Here is a 21,202-nt window from a genome sequence, read left to right as displayed (position 1 = left end):
AGAGTTCATGAGGCCACAAAGAGCCGGACGTGACTGAGGCCGAGCATGCTCACACACACACAGGCACGTATTACTAGTGAAGTTAACCTTTAATGTGTTGCACTTCTTCTTTTGTGAATTGTTTCTACTGAGCTTCCAAGGTTCAGTGCAAAGGTGTCTCCTTCCTCTCTGACCCCAGGGTCGGGCTTCTCTCTTAAAGGCTGAATTCCCCACTCTGAAGCACAGCGGTGTGGTCTGGCCTCCCGTTCGACCGAGAGCTGTTGGGAATAGGGCTGCCCTGATGCACTTCGGGGTCCTGAACTGGGCCCCGGCTCCTTCTGCCTTTGGTAGCACCAGGCAGCTCTGCATGCCCTGCTGAGGGCGACAAGGGCACCCAGAGGAAGGGGGCCCAGGACCATGAGGCTGGGCTCCAGAGCAGGGTGGGGGGCTGCGATCCCCCAGCACACACTGCTGTGGGGTGGCTGTGGCATGGGGGTGGACCTTGGTCCTTGTGGGGTGATGGGGCTCAGAGAAGCCGGCCACTGGGCAGGTCGTGTAGGACCAAAGCCTCATGTAGCTCCAGACACTGCTATGGCCTCAGGCAAGGGTTTTGGCTTTTCTGCTTCTTCACGTCAGCAAGCCCTGCCTGGTCTCCTGCCAGGGAGAGGAGAGGAGGGTTACAGAGGAGGTGCAGCCCTCTCCAGGAAGCCAAGACTGGGATGTTCTCCTCACCCACAGGGCAGGTTTGTGCGGGCCCCTGCGTGAAGGCTCTAAGCACCCCCATCCTGCCGGTCAGGATCAAGGCTGCAGTAGCTCACACTGGCCACCAGGAGGCACTGCAGTCCCAAGTACCTTCCTCGGGGCCAGAAGTGAGGCCCCAGGGCCCCCGCCGCAGATGCTTCTCCGTTTGGTTAAAGACCCAGGCCCCCTCCCGGAGGGTTGGCCAAACAAGTGGTGATTCAGCCCTACTATGTGTCTCTGATATCCCAGCCCTCCACACAGCGCTAGGTGAGGAGGGTCCCTGCCCTTCTCCACAGAGCTCTTTCCTCCTCCGGCTCTGAGGGTATTCACGTTCTTGACTTGTATCAGTCCCCGTCTTGAGCGTCCTCATTTTACAGATGGGCAAACTGAGGCTCAGAGAGAGGGAACCCACTAAACGTCACCAGCCACTGGGCAGCCGGCCTGACCCGAGTTGATTAGTTCCCCCCAATCTCTTCCCTTTGTGGAGACCTGAGGGGCATCGCTGGCCCTCCGGATACTGACAGGTGAGCCATGCCCAGGCTACCCGACCCTGGTTTTGCCCAGTCGGCTGTCCAGGCAGCTCGTGGATTTGTTGCTGGCTCCTCTGTGGGCTCTTCCCCAGGGAAGCTTCAGCAGTCGCGGGGACTGCAGGCCCTTCTTCCCATCACTCCACACTGAGGGGAGGGGTTTCCTGTGAGCCAGAGGATCGAGGGGGCTCCCCAGGATCAGGAAGGAAAAGGACTCAACCCTGGGCTCTCACTACACACCAGGAGCTTCATGGTTTACTAACATGCTCTCACTGCTGCTGTTTACAACAGCCATGTGAAATATGCCCATTTTACAGCTGCAGAGACTGAGGCCAGAGGGCGTAAAGGACTTGTCTAAGAATGCACAGCTGCTGAGAGGCAGGATTTGAACCCCAAGCCTGGGGCATCTTCCTCTGGGCCCTCCTGGAGTGGATACCCAGTGTGGGGCTGGGACAGGGCAGCCAGGAGACAGAGTCAGGGAAAAAGGGGGAAAAAAAGTGGGAGCCACAGGAAAATTCCTCCTCTCTGATGCCTCTAAATCTGCCCAATGTATCCAATCTTCAGTGCTGGCCCTGGTGAAACTGTCCTGATAGAACTTCATAGAACATCTGGGACCTCCAGTGTGCACCAAGGCCTTTTCTCGGGACCTTGCTTTCAGGGTCACTCCATCCCTCAGTTTACATTCAACTAATTTTTTCTTTTCCTCTTCCTGACACTGGGTCTGGATTTATATTCAATTCTCTGCTAAATACCGAAGTATTTAAAAGTAAAAAGGCTTATGTCTGTGACTTACCCCCAAACAGTTCTGAAAGAAATAATATGTATATGTGCATCTGAATATATATTAATATATACATACAGAAAGAACACAAAAGAGAGTGAGGGCAATAATGCAAATATGGTAAAACTTTAAGATATGGAGGATCAGTGTCAAAGGGATCTGGGAATCCTTTGTATTCTACATTTAACTTTTCCTGGTGTCTGAAAACATGTCAAATGAAAAGCTTTTAAAAAGAACAAGAATGCAGACAAATGAGAAGAAACCACTTTAACCAGGAATCCAAGTTCTGAAACCGGCATTTGTTACAGTTTGAAACAGGACCCAGACTAGAGTCTAGTAAGCAATCTCTCTGCCTCCCTCTCACCAGCACCATCCACAACTTCTACAAACGGGCTTGCACGCTGAAATCAAAATCACAAGGCAGATCAACTCAAGGGACAAACGTTTACTCCCTAGTCCTATGGAAACCCTCATTTCCATCCCCAGAAGCAACCGGAGACCCCATTAAAACATGCGGTTCTTCTAAGGCCGTAGGAGGCAGTATTTTGTTAGCTGAGGTCAAGCTATCCTTGGGACTTAAAAGTACTTGGTACTGTTTGAGCCTATTCTAATTTCAGCTCTCTTACAGTTAGTCCAAACGGGTACGGTTTCCTTGCATCCAAAGAGAAGTGGTTAAAAAGGAAGCCCACCGACAATAGCTGGCACATGCAAATGACCCGTGTTCATCGGTGATGAACCTCCACACAGAGGAGGATTATTCACCCTCAGAAAGGAGGGAAATTCTGGCACCTGCTACAGCACGGATGAGCCTTGAGGACATTGTGTTGAATGAAACAAAGCAGTCACAAAAAGGCAAATACTGCACGATTCCACGTACATGAGTCCCTGGAGCTGTCGAGTTCAGGGAGACAGAAAGTAGAACAATGGCTGCCAGCGGCCGGGGCCCAGGAGGGTGCGGAGTTGGTGTTTCATGGGGACAGGGTTTCGGTTTGACAAGATGAAAAGAGTTATGCGGCTGGATGGTGGTGATGGTTGCACAACATTATGAATGCTCTTCATACCACTGGACCGTACACTTAAAAACAGTCATAATGGTAAATTTTATTTTTACTTGTATTTTAAATTTTTTTTAAAAATTGGAGAGAAAGAAAAGAAAGTCCACTACTGGCTAGGGTCCCTGCGGGCCTTCATCCGGCCTTCCTTCAGTCCCCACGGTCCCCTCCGTACCCCAGCTTAGGCCCCAGATTCTTTTCTCTTCTCTTCTCCCTGACACTGTGGCTTGGGTTGCGTCTATTCATTGCACTCATTCCTTGGTTGACTTGTTTGTTCATTCACCAAGCACCTCCCCAGGGCCTCCCTTTAGACATGGCCTCACCAAAGGGACAGACGACACCACGGCCTGACGGCAAGAGCCCTGTGACCTGGGCAAGGCAGCCTCTATGGGAAGAGTGGCCGGTGCTGGCTGAAAAGGTCAGGAGAGGCTTTAGCAAGGATGTGAACTTGACCTGAGTACTGACATCTACAGAGGCCTTGACAAGGCCCGGTAACCACATTTTATGGCAAAACAGGACACCCAGCTTTCAGCTGAACTGGTCCTAAATTACTAAGTGAGAAGCCCCAGGGGCCCTCCCCCAGGGCTGGTGACAACAATGAGACAATCATACAATTGCTTGAGTTGCAGCAGTTCTGACCCACTCACTGTCTCATCTGATCTCCTCAGATCCCTAAGAGGTCCGTGATGAGGAAACTGAGGTCCAGAGAAGCTTGACTTGCTCAAGATCACAAAGCGAGGAGGGGCAGAGCTGGGATTTGAACCCAGATGGTCCGACTCCAAGCCTGGTGTCCCGTCCACGGCCTCTCACGTGTCTCCTGGACACAGGCAGGCAGTCTTGGGGGGTGGGGCGGGCACTGGCTGACTCGGTCTTGTCTTTGAGTGACACAGTTGAGCCTGAGGAGAAATTTCCATCTCAGAGGACTAACCTCAACAGAGCTCTGGGGTCACCGAGTGCTGGTTTTGGTGGTGTAGTTGCTCAGTCGTGTCCAACTCTTACGACCCCATGGACTGTAGCCTGCAGGGCTCCTCTGTCCATGGGATTCTCCAGGCAAGAATACTGGAGTGGGTTGCCATTTCCTTCTCCAGGGGATCTTCCCGACTCAGGAATCGAACCCAGATCTCCTGCACTGCAGGCAGATTCTCTACTAACTGAGCTACAAGGGAAGTCCATGGGTCACCATGAGAAGCCCCATTTATGATCTAACACTTGGACATCACCTGGTGCTGTTCTCTGGGGTGGGCTGGGGTCATGACCTCAGTCAGGGACTCTAACTACCCCTGTGAACAGCCCTCCTCATGGACACTGAGGTTTCCCAGCTCCCCGCTTCCTGGCCCAGCCCCCCGCTTCCTGGCCCAGCCCAGGTCTCATCCCCAAGCCCTGCCTCAAGAGGCTGGAGGGGATCCAGAGACCCAGCAGGGGAAGGGGCAGCGGCCCAGGCTGGGTCTACTCCCAGAGAAACGGAAGGAACCTCCCCCATTCTCCCTTCAGCCCAAAAAGAAGCCCCAAAGCTCAGGGGCCACCCTGGGCCACCCCTCCTCTTTCAGGCAGGATACGGAGACCCCCGAGTGATCACATCGCCTGTCAGTGGAAGGACTGTCTTCTGATTTCAGATCAGCTCAGTGGTCTGCCTGCCCCTTGTCCCCCTCTACCTTTACAGAACCATGTGGCCTTGGGCACGTCCTTATCTCCTTGATCCCTCAGAGCCTCCTTCTCTCCTCTGCTTCAGAAAATCTGCATTCCCAAGCATCCCCTTGGGGACACTGTAATACCACCGTTGTATCCAAGGGAGGCAAGATGGAGAAGCTCAGATCCTGCTCTAGGTGAAATGAATGAGGAGTCCTTGGAGCAGGACGGACTTGGGTTGACTCCTGAAACTGCCCCTGACTTGCTGCATGCATTCATTCAGCAGCATTTCTGGAGCGCTAGTTATGTGCAGGGCAAAGCTCCAGGAGATGGAAACAAAGTCCAAGAAAGCATGGCCCCTCCCTTACAAAAGCCCTGCTTCATGAAGGAGGCAGTGATTATGGCGGTGGAGGCGGAGAGGGCAGGGGCATCTCGGCCAGCCTGGCGCGGGAAGCAGTGTTTCTGGGGCCTCTCCAGATCTCTAGGCAGCGATCTGGTTGGAGGGGTCTGTCGAAGCTGTGTACAGCTAGCTCTGTGCATACGATGAAGAAATGTCAGCTCTCCCCATCAAAGAAATGGGGAAATTTCTCAGGGAAATTGTTTAGGAGGCTTCCAAGCCACTCATGCCTTAGCAAAGTGACTTTGGCCTCTGTGTGACTGGGTTTCCTCATCTGTAAAGTAAGGGGGAGGGGACCCACCTCCCAGCATGTTTGTGGGCTCTCAGTAAGGCCAAGGGCGAGAAGGCACACCTCTGCCTGACAGCCAGCACGCTGTCTGTCAACGGGAATCCTCCACGGGAGATTAACACACTTATTATTTGGAGGGAAGTTAGGCCAGGGCGGGAGGAGACCGCAGAAGAGCCCCTCAAGCTGCAGTGTCTCATCCTCCCCCTGCCCCCGCCCCCGCCCCAGGTATATGCTCTTCAGCTCAAGTTTCCCCAGCTCCAGCTGCCCAGAACATTCCACAGACCTCCGTCCCAAGCAGCTCCCCACCCCAGTCCCCTTCCAATCAAGGCTCATTTCTACGTACATATAACAGAGAAATAAATGGGGTGAAACACTGAAACTATTTTGTTTGTCATTTGTTATAGATATTTAAAAGTGCTAGCTGATGTTCAAGAAAGCCCCTTCCATACATACATTTTGACCCAGGCTGCAACTTGTAGTAGAGGCATGAAAGGAGGACTCTAATTTTAAGCGCTGCATCGAAGACAGTGTGGCTTATGCGCCAGTTGACAAAGGTCAGAGAGGCTGTGAGCTCCTTCCAAAAACCTCGCTCCTGCTTAGACACTTGGTAACATCTGGACGACTCTCCTATGCAGGCACACCAATATTTAACGGCTCCAGAAGAATTTTGTCTGTGGGGGCCTTCGCTGTCCTCCACCCAGCATACCACCCAAAAGCTATCTGGGGGTGGGGAGTGTCGAGAGGGATCGTTCCAGAAATGAACCGCCACTCCCACTGGCGCTGCTGTCTGCTGTCATATAGAAACTAACCTTGGTGATTCAGGGCTATGTCAGGGCCCTTTCTGCCAGAGAAACCCAAATCACCTTTCCAGGCCCGAGTCTGTTACCACTTCCTCTTTGTAGATTTCCTGCCATGCCCTCCTCCAAACTCTCCTTCTTCTTCTGTGAAAGTCGCTTAGTCGTGTCCAACTCTTTGTGACCCCATGGACTATACAGTCCATGGAATTCTCCAGGCCAGAATACTGGAGTGGGTAGCCTTTCCCTTCTCCAGGAGATCTTCCCAACCCAGGGATCAAACCCAGGTCTCCTGCACTGCAGGCAGATTCTTTACTAGCTCTTCACGAGCCACAAGGGAAGCCCCCGAACTACTCCTAATAATTCAACTGCTTTTCACAAAGCATTGCCAAGTGTGGATGCATGGCACCCTCCACCATTAGACAGTGTCTTCATCACAGGCAGGGAAAAAGTCTTGTCAAACTCTGGTCCGCACATCTGGCACTCAAAAACTACCTGCTGAACAACCAACTCAACAGATACCTGAATTAAATGAATCTGGTTAAGTAACTAAATGTCTCAGTCTGTGGAACGACCACATCGGCCTAGAGAGAATGTTTTTCCCACCAAAATCAAGGGTTTTCTTCCTCCAGATGTGTTCATGGTAAACTAAACAATCATTTACAAGCCCCAAAAGCAAGAATATGTTTTCTCCCCTTGGACAAGAAGGGAAAAATTATGGCTGGATCAATTGTGAGGTTGCCAGTTAAAGTTTTCTGAGGTTGATAAAGATGGATAAGATTATTCAGGGTTTCCCAGGTGGTGGTAGTGGTAAAGAACCCACCTGCCAACACAGGAGACATAAGAGATTCGGGTTCATTCCCTGGGTCGGGAAGATCCTCTGGAAGAGAGTATAGCAACGCACTCCAGTATTCTTGCCTGGAGAATCCTATTGACAGAGCTGCCTGGCAGGCTACGGGTCCACAGAGTTGCAGAGTCAGACACGACTGAAGAGACAGCACAGTGCTTGTCAGGAAAATGACTCATCCCATGAAACAGTGAGAATGGACCTTATGGAGCACAAAAGTGGCTTCCTGTAATCTTATCCGAGGGGCTGAGTCCTGGGTAGCTCATTAGGTAAACCTGGCCCTGGATGTCCACTCAGGCAAGGCCTCTCCAAGGCAGCCCCTGATCCCTGGCACAGAACCAATGCCGACCCAACGAGGAGGCCGTTCCAGGAGCGGTCATTTCTTGCCAGTTTAAGGAAGGGAGCCTAAACTCCCCAGCAGACATGGCTTGAGGGGTCTGAGGAGCCTAGGACTACCCTTCTCCCCTCCTTGATCCCTCCAGCCCCCATGCTGGGCAGACAGCCAGCTTATACCCTTTTTTCATCACTCATCTGTATTTTAAAATGCTTTGTCAACCACACAATATAGACTCAGCAATAATTTGTTGATTTTTCAATTTTATGCATTCAAGTCAACCATAACTGTCTGTCAAAGTTTCCGGCCTCACCTACTCAAAGTTCCAGCAACATCCTATTATCAACAATAACAACTAACATTTATTGAGCACTTCTGCTGCCGTAAGCTCTTTACCTATATCACCCTCCTCAATCCTCACAACATTCCTTCATGGTAGATAGGATTCATATGCCCACTTTACAGACAAGGAAAATTGAGGCAAGGAGGCAAAGAGGTCAACTCATTTGCCGAGGGGCACTCAGCTGGACAGGCCCAAATCTGTTTCCAGGTCCTGGCTATACTGGCCTCACTGAACCAAAGGCACCTGAAGATTCAGGCAGCCGGTGCAGCCTGACTGTAGCATGAACACAGTTTCTATAAGATTTCAAGGCATTAGAAGCTGCGCCTGTTACTTGCCTTTGGGCTTCCCCGAAGGCTCAGAGGATAAAGAATCGTCTGCCACGCAAGAAACACAGGAGACATGGGAGATGCAAGTTCAATCGCTGGGCAGGGAAGATCCCCTGGAGGAGGAAATGGCAACCCACTCCACCTGGCCGGGAGACCAGGCCTGTGTTTAACCAACTGGGCTGAGGGGTCCCGAGGCAGGATATACTGGTCTCATGAGCGAGCCCCCTCTGGGGCTCTCACTGCTCCACTGGTAGCGGCAGCCACCTGTCCGTTGCCCCCTGCCCCTCTGGTTACCCACCAGGGGTGCCGAATCCTACCTGGTCCCTGGCTGAGCCACTCCCTGGGCAGAGCTTGGGATGACCAGGGTTGGGTACAGGGAGCAGCAGATGCCTCTGATGAGGAGGAAGCAGAAAATCTTCAGGACATTCACGGGCCCAGGAGTACAGAGCAGGGTGGGGTGCATGGACTTCCCTCCAGGGGCTCCTCCCAGCCCTGTGGGGAGAGGGCTCTGGGGTCATGTTATGGAAGGGAGTCCTCTCCGATCTGGTCCTCTTAGGGGGTAGTGTGAGGACCCTAAGAGCACATCTACCCCAAGGCCATATCCTCATGGGAGACTCAGCTGATGGACACGGGGGCTCCCAAGTATGGCCACAGGCCTAGTCAGAGGCCAGGGCTGGGGCGTGGGCACCCTTGCCACTAGCTCTGCCCTCCCCCACTTCTCATCCGCTCTGGCTCCTGAAAAACAAATGTGTCCCAGAGCCGAATCTCTTTGGCGGGTCAGTCGTTGGCCTGGAGGTGAGGAGTTGAGCAGGATGACTTAATGAAGTTCCTTATATTCTAGAACTCTGGACCTTCATCTCAGGAGGCCATGCCACACTGGGGACATTGACTAGTGGTACAGAATAGAGAGCCCAGAAATAAATTCTCAAATACATGGCCAATGGATTTTTGACAAGGCAGCCAAGACCATTCAATGGAGAAAGGGCAGTCTTTTCAACAAATGATACCGGGAAAAGTGGATATCCGCATATGAAAGAATAAAGATTGATCCTTATCCTATACCATCTACAAAAATTAACTCAGCGTGGTTCAAGACCTAAACTTAAGAGCTACAACTATAAAGCTCTTAGAAGAAGACATAAGGAAAATCTTCCTGCCACTGGAGTTAGCAATGATTTCTTGGCTATGACAATGAAAACACAAGCAACCAAGGAAAAAATTGATAAATTGGATTTTTTCAAAATTAAAAAATTTTGTGCATCAAAAGGACACTATCCGGAAAGTGAGAAGACAACAATAGAGAAAATGTTTGCAAATCAGATATCTGACAAGGGATTATCATATATATATATATATATATAGGCTCCTGGTGGCTCAGATGGTAAAGAATCCACCTATAATCTAGGAGACCAGAGTTCGACCCCTAGGTCAAAAAAATGCCCTGCAGAAGAGAACGGCAACCCAGTCCAGTATTCATGCCTGGGAAATTCCATGAACACAGGAGCCTGACGGGCTACAGTCCATGGGGTTGCAAAGAGTTAGACATGACTGAGCGACTAACACACATATATAGATATATCCAGAATATACATAAAACTCCTACAACTCAACAGCAAAAGCCAAGAATGCAATTCAAAAATGGGCAAATAAATAGATATTTATTTATTTATAAATATTTGCCCCAAAATGGGCAAATAAATCTTCTTTCTCCAAAGAAAGAAGTTGTCAGAATAAAGGTCAAAGATAAATAAATAAAGATTGTCAAAGAATAAAGGTCAACAATGGTTTGACAAAATGGTCAAACACAGAAGGACAAATATTGTGTAATTCGACATCTATGAGGTGCCTGGGGTAGGAAAATTCAGAGACAGAAAGTAGAACAGAGGTTTCCAGGGAATGGGAGGAGAGGGAGATGGGGAATTATTGTTTAATGGGCCCATTTGGGATGATGAAAGGGTTCTGGAAGTAGTGGTGATGGTCACACAACACCACGAATGTACTTGATGCCAATGAATTGTTCATTTTAAATCCTTAAAATGGTAAATTTTAAGTTACGTATATGTTACCACGGGCTTCCCAGGTGGCACTAGAGGTAAAGAACCTGCCTGCCAATGCAGGAGACGCAAGAGATGCGGGTTTAATCCCTGGGTGGGGAAGATCCCCTGGAGGAGGGCATGGCAACCCACTCCAGTACTCTTGCCTGGAGAATCCCATGGACAGAGGAGTCTGATGGGCTATGGTCCACAGGGTTCCAAAGATCCAGACATGACTTAGCACAGCACATATTTTACCACAATAAAAATTATCCCTAATTAAAATAAAGATTTGAATGTTGAAAGAGGCTGCACTGAGTCTGGGGACGCAGCCTCTCACTGCACTGCTCAGAGGCTTCCAGGGGGCTTCCCAAAGTCTGAACCCCTCGTCAGAAAGTGAATGGCCCCCTCTGCTTTGCCCACACCATTCTTCAGGCTGATTCTTGCCTCTACCCATCATGCCCTCGCAAGTCACACACCTGCTCTTTCCCAGGCATTCCACGCACTTTCCTGACCTAGTTCTCTCTGACTCTAGAGTGCTGTTTCCAGCTCTTCCAGCTGGAGAACTCCTATTCAACCTCCAAGGCCCACTTCCAAATGCCCCTACCCACTAAGTCCCAGTCCATTCGCACTTTTCCTGAGAACCACGATGTTTGCACATTTAGCTCCCCGTGGGCAGGAATCACCTGACTCGCTGCCCAGTGTTCCACACCCAACAACACAGGGCACAACCCGGCAGCAGCATGTGTCAGATGTGAAGGGGGAGCCTTTGGCAGCACACCTCTCACAGCTCCGTCTATGCCCAACTCCTTCTCTACAGAGAGACGGGGGGAGCCCTTCCATCAAGAGTCTCCTCCGCCTTTGTTGGCCGCCACCTGTGAGAGCTGACTCCAACCCAGGCTCAGGTCTCAGTGTTTCTTCTCATCTGGGCTGTGAGCTCAGGACGGCATATAGGCCCGAGCAGAGGGGGGCATCCCCTGGCGGGGGGAATCTCAGAACCCTGGGGAGGGGCAGGGCTGAGTGGAGAGGGGAGGACCCAGGGAAGAGCGTCATCAGAAGAACCAGGGGCCCCAAACTCACTGCAGGGAAGGGGGGAGCCCTGAGGAGAGGAGGGTGTGTATGGGTGGGTGAGGGGGAGACGGCCCAGGAGACTGCAGCCACGGTGCTCCTCTAACTGCAGGAGCCTGAGAGGACACCAGGCCTGTGCAGAACAGAGCAACTCAAGGTCTCCTTCTACCACGCTTCAGAGGGGTCCCCGCAGGAAATATTTTTCGCCAGGGTAGAAGAGAACTAGAAGTCGGGTTCTCACCCATGCCCACGCCTCCTTCAAAAGGAGGAGGAAGGGAAGGAGGATGGGAAGGTTCCCTCCCTCCTCCCTGCCTCCCTCCCTTCCTCCCTATGTTCCCAAAATTCACTGAGCACCTGCCCTGTACAGCAAGCCCTGCTCTAGGCTCTGGGAAAACAGTTTGAAACAAAACCGTTTTGTAAGACAAAAGCCTCACAAGGTCTCACAAACTCCCCAGGAGGCAGGTATTTCCTCATGTGGTCTTCAGCTCCACCCTGCCCTGATCAGAGGTTCTGGCACGATCCTGGAACCTCTGGGACTTAAGATGCAATCCCTCACAACAGTTATGAGGCACCGATGCCACACCTGACCCCAACACAGCAGGACACTTGAACAGGGAAGAAACTAGGCCCAAGGACACAGGGTCAGGTCTAGACTCGGACCTACCGGGGCTCCAAGCCCATCCTTGACCTCCTCCCCAGCCACCGCCACCCCACCCGCCACCACTGCACCTCCAGACAGGAGGATGGGAGGAGCTCTTTGGGGCCATGTTTGTAAACCCATGTCATCTGAGATAGGATGAGCTGTGTTTAGTCGCTCAGTCGTGTCCAACTCTTTGTGACCCCATAGACTTCAGCCTGCCAGGCTCCTCTGGCTCCTCTGTCCATGGGGATTCTCCAGACAAGAACACTGGAGTGGGTAGCCTTTCCCTCCTCCAAGGGGATCTTCCCAACCCAGGGATCGAACCCAGGTCTCCTGCATTGAGGGCGAATTCTTCACCATCTGAACCACCAGGGAAACCCCTGGATATCAGGGAGGCCCACAAACCCAGGAAGGCCCCAGTGTTTCCTTTCTTACCCTGAAACCTGATCAGAATACCCCCCCGGCCCCCAACTGCCACCACCATTCAACATACCTTCATCATCTGCAAGATGAAATGAGAAGGCAGCATCCCTTAGTCCAGACTTTGGCCACCTTGCAGGATAACCCTGCAGGCATATCAGCTCTCTGCATCCTCACATTTCCTCCCACAGAGGCGGGACTGCCCCACACAGCCCCCGTTTTGCAAACGAAGAAATAAACTAAAGAGATAAGCAGACCATTTCAAAAACACAGGCAATTTCCAGGGAAGAGCCAACACATGAACCCAGAGCTCTTGATGTCCAGAGAAGCCATGGAGTGGGGAAGGAGAAAGCAAAGAAGCAGCTACTCAGCCACCAGAGAAGATCCAGGTGGTCTGTGGCAACTCTGAGCCCTCCCCTTACGGGGTAAAGCTCCACCCACCTGGGAGCGGGCTGCCCTTCTCCGCCCAGCCTCTCCAGCACCAACCCATTAACTGCAGTGAACCAAGCTACTAGTCTGTCTCCCCATCCCGACCTGAAGGCAGAGGCTGTGTCCAGGGCCTCACAGAATCCCCCAGGAGGCCGGGAACAGGGACAGGCAAAGTCTGGTGAGGAGCTGGAATTAGGCATTTCAGTCCCCTTCTCTGTGAAAACTGGGCATTTGGGCCAGGAGGCGTCTGGCGTCTCTTCCAACACTGGGCGGGACACCCATCCCGACACCAGGACCCATCATGTTGGAGGGTTGACTTCCGGGCCTCAACCAAGGTCCCCGACCTGGCAGGTGGTCAGCCTCAGAGGAGGAAATAAGTCACATGGCCTCAGCTAACACCCTTGGGCTCTCACTGCCGGGTTTCCACACACTTAGGAAACAAAACCTGGGTCAGGGAGCCCAGCAGAGAGCAGGAGTCCCTGCCCCACTGGGTCACATTTGGGGATGAGTTCCTGCAATCCCATCAGGTGCTCTTCTGTTGCCCTGGCAACCCCAGGAGCTCCCAGTGGAGCCCATCTCATTTCTGAAGGAGGGGGAAAGGGCAAGCATCTGCTGTGCATGAGACACAGAGTGTGTGGCCAACTGGATGGATTACAGTGAAAGGAGACGGTAGGAGAAGGGGCACAGGTACCCCAGCTCCTTCTTCCTTCTCCACCCTCTGCAGTCCTTCCTTCCTTCCCACTGACTTGCCTGTGGGGTTCCATTCCCCTTTAGGCCTCAGTTTGTTGTTGATTAGTGGCTAGGTCGTGTCCGACTCTTGCAACCCTGTGGACTGTAGCCTGCCTCTGTCCATGGGATTTTCCCAGGCAAGAATACTGGAGGGGGTTGCCATTTCCTTCTCCATGGGGGTCTTCCTGACCCAGGGATCGAGCCCCAGCCCGCGTCTCCTGCATCAGCAGGTGGGTTCTTTACCACTGAGCCACCAGAGAAGCCCAGGCCTCCGTTTGCCAAATAAGATCCGCAACTCGCATAAAGATGGTGCTCAGGCTGGTTTCTCTTCCTCAGAACTGAGGAAATGCTCAAGAGCTGGAGGTGGGAGGAGGCCCCACTGCGGTGTGGGTGGGCTGGGTGAGAGCTCTAGGAAGCCTCTGGGGCTTGTTCCACCCCCAAGGGCCCCAGGGAGACTCTGCCTCCCCGGGGAGCCACAACCAGCAACGGGGAAGGCCACAGGTTATGAAGCACAGGCTCTTAGTCACCGCCTCCTCGCCCAAGACTCTGGTGGTTGCACGGACCACAAGCATGGTCCATCCCCCGGGGAGGGGGTCGCACAGGATCCCATGCAGGTTCTCATTCTCACCTGCACGCTGCTGACTATACTAGGTGCATCCTTGCAAGTGCTAGGGGGCACGCAAGGCTTCCATATAGGCGTGCACATGAATTGGTACGCATGTATGGTCCCTGGAATCACCCTGGGACAGACACCCTGGTCCAGGACAGATGAGTGTGAGCCGGGAACACCACCCCACAGTCACGCGGGACTCGGGCTCACACCCACTCCCAGGCCTCCACCCGCACCAGTAAAGGTATTGGGATGTGCTCATAGCTTCCTTCCAGACAAAAGAAAAGTGAGGAGGGTGAGGAGGACCAGGAAATTGGGTGGGCGGGGGAGCGGGGAGAGTCCAAATTGGTACCAGCACAGTAACCCCTAGAGGGCCTTTGGAAACTGTCCAAACTCCCGGTTTCGTAGAAATAAAATCTGGATCCAGAAGGGGAAGGGGACCCAAGGCCGTGCGGGGAGTTAAGAACAGCGTGGTGGAGACCCGCCACCATCTCAACCTGGACCTTAGCGCCTGCCCCAAACCTTCCACAGCCTCTCCATCTTCTCTGCCATAGCCTTGCCCTAGGACAGCTTGGGAAACCTGCTGCTCTGCCCCGACCCGGGACCCCGGCAGTCCATCTTCGAGGTGCTTGGGGCTGATGCCCAGGTTCCTGAACCCCTAGTTTGGAAGGAAATCCGCTCTCCAGGACAATCTGCTTTAAGAATCCAATGAAATGCGCACTGACTCCCTCTCTTTCTAAAACGCACAGCTGCAACGCGCCCACGCCCAGCAGCCCCAATTCTGTGGTTCCCAGGACACGACCAACCGAGGTGCGGTCGTAGGGAAAGCAGGGTAGTTGGCAGGTGGTGGCACCTCCGTCAGTGACCCTCCACGCGGGAGGGCTATGATATCTCCCCGTAACCCTCCTCTCACACGCCGTGGTGACCCTGCTAGCTGCCCCCGGAGCTGAATTCCGAAACCGCCCGCTGCCCAGTCCCCAGCCTTTCGCAGCTCCGAGCCTCCTCTTTGCACGTCTCTTTTCCTCTCCACCAAGCCTCAGCTCCCCTTCCGCGGCTCCCTCTCTTCCTTGGAGCTGCTGGTTGGGGGTGGGACGGGGCAGAGAAGAGAGTCTTGGCTAAGGCAGCAGAATGTTTCAGGGAGGCGCGGGGTGCACGGCCGCTGGTGTGTCTGGGGTCTCGCGACCCCTCTGTGGACACACTGGAGGCTCCGGTCGCACTCCTGAGTCAGCTTTCCTGGAGAGAACAATGTCCAGGCAGCACGGCGTCGGCTGCCCGCGGCCACCCCAGGGAATGGAGGTGGGGGTGCTACCGTCCATCTGTAGGCGAAAGAAGAGGGCACAGGCTGCACCTCTGGGTGGGAGGCCCCTGGGAGACCACCAGGAACTCGGATGGCTGAGAAGCACCAGCTTATGGCTGGAAGGTTTGTTGGCCAGACAGAAGTGTTTCTCTAAAAAGGCCCTGTTTTGAAGGAAGGCCCTCTTCTCAACTCTCTAGTCTGGACCAGCCGTCTCGGCCAGTGGTGTCCACAGCCCCAGACCAAGGGGTGGGGAGCGGGATTGCAGGGAGGGGGCCTTTCACTCTAAATTCGCTGGGTGGTATCATCCCGCAGCTGAGTACCCCCCTGTCTGGGTTTTCGAATCTGATGACCCGCCTTGTGACCGTAATACCTCCTGGGGAACCGGGTAGCGAGCGGGAGCATGTGGCCAGGTGGCACCTGGGTAAGCTGGGTCCAGATACAGGACCACGCTCCCACCGCCAGTGCCTCGGTCCTTCGGTTTCCTGGTGGGGAGTGGAGGGTCCTGGGAGCTGAGGACGCGGAGGTTGCCTCCAGCCAGGCATTCTCCCAGATCCGTCCCACCAACTCCCCTTTCCCGGCCGCGAAAGGCGCACCCGCTGCAGCTCGGGCTTCGCGGGTCTCCACCCCAAGCCCTCGGAGCCGCTGGGGATCCCGGCAGTTTTCCTATCCTTTCTCCTGCCGCCGCTTCGGGCACCCTGGACCAGAGGTGAACGGAAAAGTCCAAGCCCCTGACAAACGCCGGGACCCCTCCCTCCCTCCCCCCAGCTCCCGTCGACGCGAAGGTCGTTATATTTCCATTTTATATTTCAATTTGTCACCGAAACAAAGCCGCACGCAGATTTGCGGGAAGAGAGAAAAGGGCTGGGACCAAGGGATAAGGTATGATCACGGGGCAGCGTGCGCGCAACTGCTTTCTGAAACGAAAGTTCTCACGGAGCATGGCGACATTTTACGTTTGGTACTGTTAACTTGTTTTCCTGTTGTGGCCCCTCTCTGCAGCGCACCAAACTCGGGGCTTCAGCGACTTCGGGAGAGCCTTTGGCGGCAAGGTTGCTGGGGCAGCCGTCAGTTCCCAGCAACAGTGAGGACTGCGCAAATGCCCGACAGGCAAGGTTATTCTCTGGAGAAACGCCACTATCGGGAGAGGGGCAGGTTCTCTGGCTCCCCCGAAGCCTCTTCTGAAATTTCCTTGAAACAACTGAAAAAAAATCCCCCACCCTAGTTTTCGTTTAGGGATACAATATGTAAATGGTCTGTATCTCCATCCACGTGATAGTTATACCTGGAGCAAGTAATTAACAATTCTTCCAACGTTTCATTAACCGGATGCTTCACTGTATATAAATTATAATAAAGACACATCGACTGTTTTAAAATAATAGGAGACCTTTAATCCAGGTCTGTTTTTCTATTTAAGATGCTATGTGTTTAGGCTGAACTGTTTCAGCAGACTGAGGGCTATAGAAATTAACAAAGTAAAAAATTAAAAGCATCTTTCTTCTTCTCCTCCCCACCCGTAACTGACTGGGGATCCTGGACGTCACAGCTCCTACGCTTGAGTTTTCCCTTCATCATCCCACAATCATCCATGGGTTCTTAAGGCTAATGCGCGCCCCTCAGTTTCTCCCTGTCTTTTGGGGGGATCCCTCTTACACAAAGCACACCCTGGTTCTTTGGCTTAATTTGACTATGACCCACGTGGAGTTTACATATTTCGTGGTGTGTGGATTGTGTCGGTGCTGGTGGGGGGAATAAATATCTCTAGCATTCAATCACTGCGTCTAATTCGACAAATCAAGGCCAGCCCCTCGGTGGCGCCCCAGGGGTCTCCGGCCGGGCCCAGGTCTCCCAAGACCTCTGCGCGGAGAGCACTGCCTTCACGCGCCGGGATGGGAAGGTAGCAATCGGCTAGCAACGAAAACCTGCGTGCACCGAATAGAAAGCGAAAGAGAAGGAAGTAGCAAGACTGCTTTCGGAAGCGTCCCGGCGCGCCTGGCCGAGGCCTGGGGTGGCGAGCGCGGCTTGGAGAGTTGGCCCCCGTTGCGAGCGAGATGCCAGGGTCCCGACTCCTGCAGGGATGAGGCTCTTTGAGCAGCTGAAAAACATTGGGTCTCCAACCTGGCAGGTCTCCTGGGGTACAAGCCGCCAAGTATGGGCCAGGATGGGCGGGGACTTTGGAAGGGCGACGTGTGGCCCCAGGGAACCTGGTGGGGTTGGGATTGCAGAAGGCAGGATACGGTGGGGCTCTTGCATAAAATAGTGAATGTGTATGCCTGAAGGGAACCGTGACTCCACGGTTCGGGACCCTTTCAGTACCGACGGGGAAGCAGTGGAGGCGCAGTTAGGGGCAGGAACTTCTGCAGCCTGGATTCGTGTCTCCCCTCCAAGTTCCACATCTCCGAGCAGCACCCGCCCCCCAACTCCCCACAGGAGGCTGCAGGCGGCTTCCTGCTCCAGGCTCTCGGGCTGCGGCCCCAGTGCAGCCCCCGGACCCACAGCTCTCCCGTCAAGGAGCGCTTGTATCCAAGAACTGGCTCCCGGCGGAGGAGACCTCAGACCCTCACTTTTGCTCCGAGCAGTTACACAGATGGAGGAACTGGCCTCTGGCCCCCGGACCAACGGAGCTGGAAAGGTGGTTGCCAGGCCGAAGCCCCACTGGGTGGCGGCCCGAGCCACAGTCAGCCTGGCACCAAAGCTGAGTCTGCCTCTGCCTTTCCCAAGCTCCTGGGAACCTCCGAGGCTTTTTCCCTCCTACTCACTCACTTTCCCCCTTTGGGGTACACACTCTCACGAGTGTAGGGAGAGAACCATGTCGGTGTGTGCGTGCTTCAGAGTCCCTGCCTGCTGCCAGCTCCAAAGGTCTTCTGCGCAACCGCCTCTCTGGGCGGCAGAACCTCACCTCTTGGTGCCTCGGTTCCCTCCTTTTGGGCCTAATGTGCCTTTCCCCCCAACCCCCACCTACAAGAGCCAGAAATCTCCTCCTGGCCAGAGAGACAGCAGCTGCTGAGAGAAGGAAACGAATAAGCAGAGCTGTCCATAGTTTGCGGCCGCACCCTGAGCAGTGCCTCCATCTTGGACAGCCGGGGAGGGCAGTCCTGTTGGTGTTTTCCAAGCTGCCGTTTGTTCCAACCTGCGGCTTTGGGATTTTACCAGCGCAGGGTCAGCGCCCGCCCTGTCCTCACAAGCGGGTGCTTACAGGTTCCCAGTGCAGCACAGAGGCCGACGGAAGAAACGTGGAGGGGGCAGGCTAGACTCCTCTGTCTCTCTGGGCTGGGGGCCGTGGGGGTGTGTGTGTGAGACATTTACTACCCAGTGAGGCCTGACTGTCATCTCCCTGGGATGCAGGTGAGGAAATGGGGCTTTAGAGAAGCTCCTCACACGCAGGTCAGCGGGGAGCCCCATGGCCACTGCCTATCGAGGGTGCATTATGGAGACTGGCAGTGGGGGCCCAGCAGGGCTCAGAGGTGGTGCTCAGAGGGGTCTCACACTTTCCCCCTTTCCCTCCAAAGCCGAAAACATTTCCAAATGAGACATTGGGAGCCACGTAGAATCTCTCCTTACCTACTTTCTCAGACGCCTTGCTGGGGAATTTCTCTAAAACATGAAAAACCAGTGCAGAGGGAGGGAAAACTGTCCGTGGGGTGTTCCGTCTGGGATATACCCACACCTAACGTTCCCAAAGGACAGGAACCAGGAGAGGCCTGGCGGGGGAGGAAGCCTGAGTCCCAGGGGGCAGGGGGGGCGTGCAGGCAGGGGCACGTGGACAGGGTGAAAGCCCCTCGCTGCCTGAGTGTGGAAGAAGCATCTGTGCGGAGATGCGGCTGTGATTCACGCCGCCTGAACTCATTCCAACAGGAAGGTGGAGAGGCGAGGTAGAGGAAGTGGGGAGAGCCCCGGAGCTCTCAGCCTGCTGTTCTCTGGGTTTGAGAGGCCACACGAGTGTACTAGGTGTGTGTGTGAGCCTGCTGCTCCTAAGGAAGAGGTTGTGTGTGTGTGTGTGTGTCCGTGTAGAATCCAAGTGTAGACAAGAGTACGACCCTGTGAATGTTTGTGCGTGTCAACAACCACTTAGTGGACCCCTTCTGAGCCTGTGGGGAGCCAGCTCCAGGCAGAGGGTAAAAAAAAAAAAAAGCATCGGCAGAAGTTGTTTCCTAACGTTATTCCAGTCGCCAAGGCCTCCACCCCGTCTCACCTCTGTCCCCGGGGCCCGGTGTCTCATCCCGCCTGGATCAGTGCAGCCAAACCACTGTACTGTCAGAACCAGCTCGTTTCCAGGGCCCTTTGTGAGGGCCGTGGCCCAAGGGGGAGCGTGTGAACCCAGCGCTCCTAGCCCAGAGATTCTCCCATCCGTCTCAGTTTCTCTCCCTGCCAGACTGGAGCTCACCAGTGCCGATCCTGTAGCAGAAAAGGTTCTGGCCGCAGGCCTTCCTTGAGAAGCCCTCTCCTCCTCTTTGGTCGCGGCGCTCCGGGGCCCAGGCCTGTGTCCCGTGGCCGCGTTCAAGGGGGCTTGGAGGTCATTTAGGCCTCGAGTTCCCGTTGGGCCCAAATCAGGACCCAGAACCTTCCCTCTGGCCCAGCACCGCGCCGCCTGGAGCTCTGTGGCTTCCTGTTTTCCCAGCCGCTCGGTCCTAAAGCGTGGTTCAGAGGCCGGCCGCCTCCCGGGATCGCCCAAGGCGAAGCGCTTGGGAACTCCGATTCGCTCGCCTCGCCTGCTGCGAGCCACCCCGATTCGGGTCATCCGCGGCCTCGGGCGTCTTCGAACCCGCACCCGGCTGGCTCCCCTGCGCCACCGCATCCACGGCGCGCCCGGCCGGCTGCGCTTCAGGCTCCCGGCCGGGCTCCGCACCTGCGATGCTCCCACCTGCAGCGCCGCCCGAGGAGCCTTCTAGCCGGCCAGGAGTCAGGCCTCAGCGGCCCGGGAACCCGGAGCCCAAGCGTTGTGCTGCAACTGTTTCCCGCCTCACGCCGGGAGCCGGTGCTGCGAAGCATCCGCTTCGAAGCCGGCCCGGCAAGCAGCGCAAAGCAAGCGGTTTGCGGAAACGGCGAAAAGGAGGAGAAACGGACTCCGGGTTGAGTTTTAACAGCCAACGCTCCGTGCCCTTGGCCGAAGGATCCCAAGGGGGCTGGACGGATTCCCCCGGTCCCTTCGGAGCGGTCGATCCCCATTTTCCGACCCAAAGTCACAAACCGCTCGGCCCCACGCCTCCCCAGCCCGCCAACTCTCGCCTCCAGCAAGTTGATCGCGTTTCGAAGGTCCCGGAGCCCTGGGTCCAGGGGTCCCCAGCCCCGAGGGATTCGCACATGCACTCACCGTAGCAGGGGACCTGCAAGGCCGCGTTGTGGCCGCCGCCGCCTTCCTGGAGTTTGAGGCTGCCGTCCGGGGGCGTCTTGCAGGCGCCTCGTTGCAAGTAGAGATGCGGCTGCGGCGCGGGCGGCTGCGGCTGCGGCGCGGGCGGCTGGGGCTGGAACTTGCTGAAGGAGCCCCGCGCCCCGGCGCCGCTCTCCAGAGGTGCTGCCGGGTCCTGCTGCCCCGCGCCGTAGCGGGCCCGGCTCTTGGCGTCCCCGAATCCCTGCCCTTTGGCGGCGGCCGACAGGAAAGTTGTGCTGAACTTATCACCGCCGGGGTATGCCCTAAAAGGCGACGAGCCCTCCCGGCTCTGCGACACCGGGCTGTAGTAGGCGTCCATGGCAGCAGCCGGCGACTCGCAGTAAGAGACGCAAGTCTCAGCATTCATGCCTGGCTCGCGCGGGCGACGGGCGGGGGCGCGAGCGGGAGCGCGAGGACGCCACCGCGCGCCTTGGCCGGGAGTTAGGAGAGGCCAGGAGGCGGTGGCTGTGCGCTGCGCGCGGGCCTGCTCGCTCCCCCTCCTCCCCTCCACGCCTCTCTCTCTGGCTCCTCACCCCCTCCTTTCTCTCCCTTCTCCCTCCCCACAGCTGGCC

General features: G+C 55.0%; 1 protein-coding gene across 1 annotated transcript in view; it reads right to left on the bottom strand.

Moving 5' to 3' along the window:
• ALX4 (ALX homeobox 4) overlaps window positions 1-20,997 on the bottom strand; it is a 46,209-nt gene extending 25,212 nt beyond the window's left edge. The window contains exon 1 of the mRNA XM_014481264.2: window positions 20,574-20,997. Coding sequence (XP_014336750.2) covers window positions 20,574-20,997 — 424 coding nt within the window. The remainder of the gene's footprint in view (window positions 1-20,573) is intronic.
• Window positions 20,998-21,202: the final 205 nt, after the last annotated feature.

This window comes from Bos mutus, chromosome 15, assembly GCF_027580195.1.
Source record: "Bos mutus isolate GX-2022 chromosome 15, NWIPB_WYAK_1.1, whole genome shotgun sequence".
Classification (NCBI taxonomy): domain Eukaryota; kingdom Metazoa; phylum Chordata; class Mammalia; order Artiodactyla; family Bovidae; genus Bos; species Bos mutus.
Note: the sequence above shows the minus strand (reverse complement) of the source record. Positions and strands in the feature narration are given on the sequence as shown.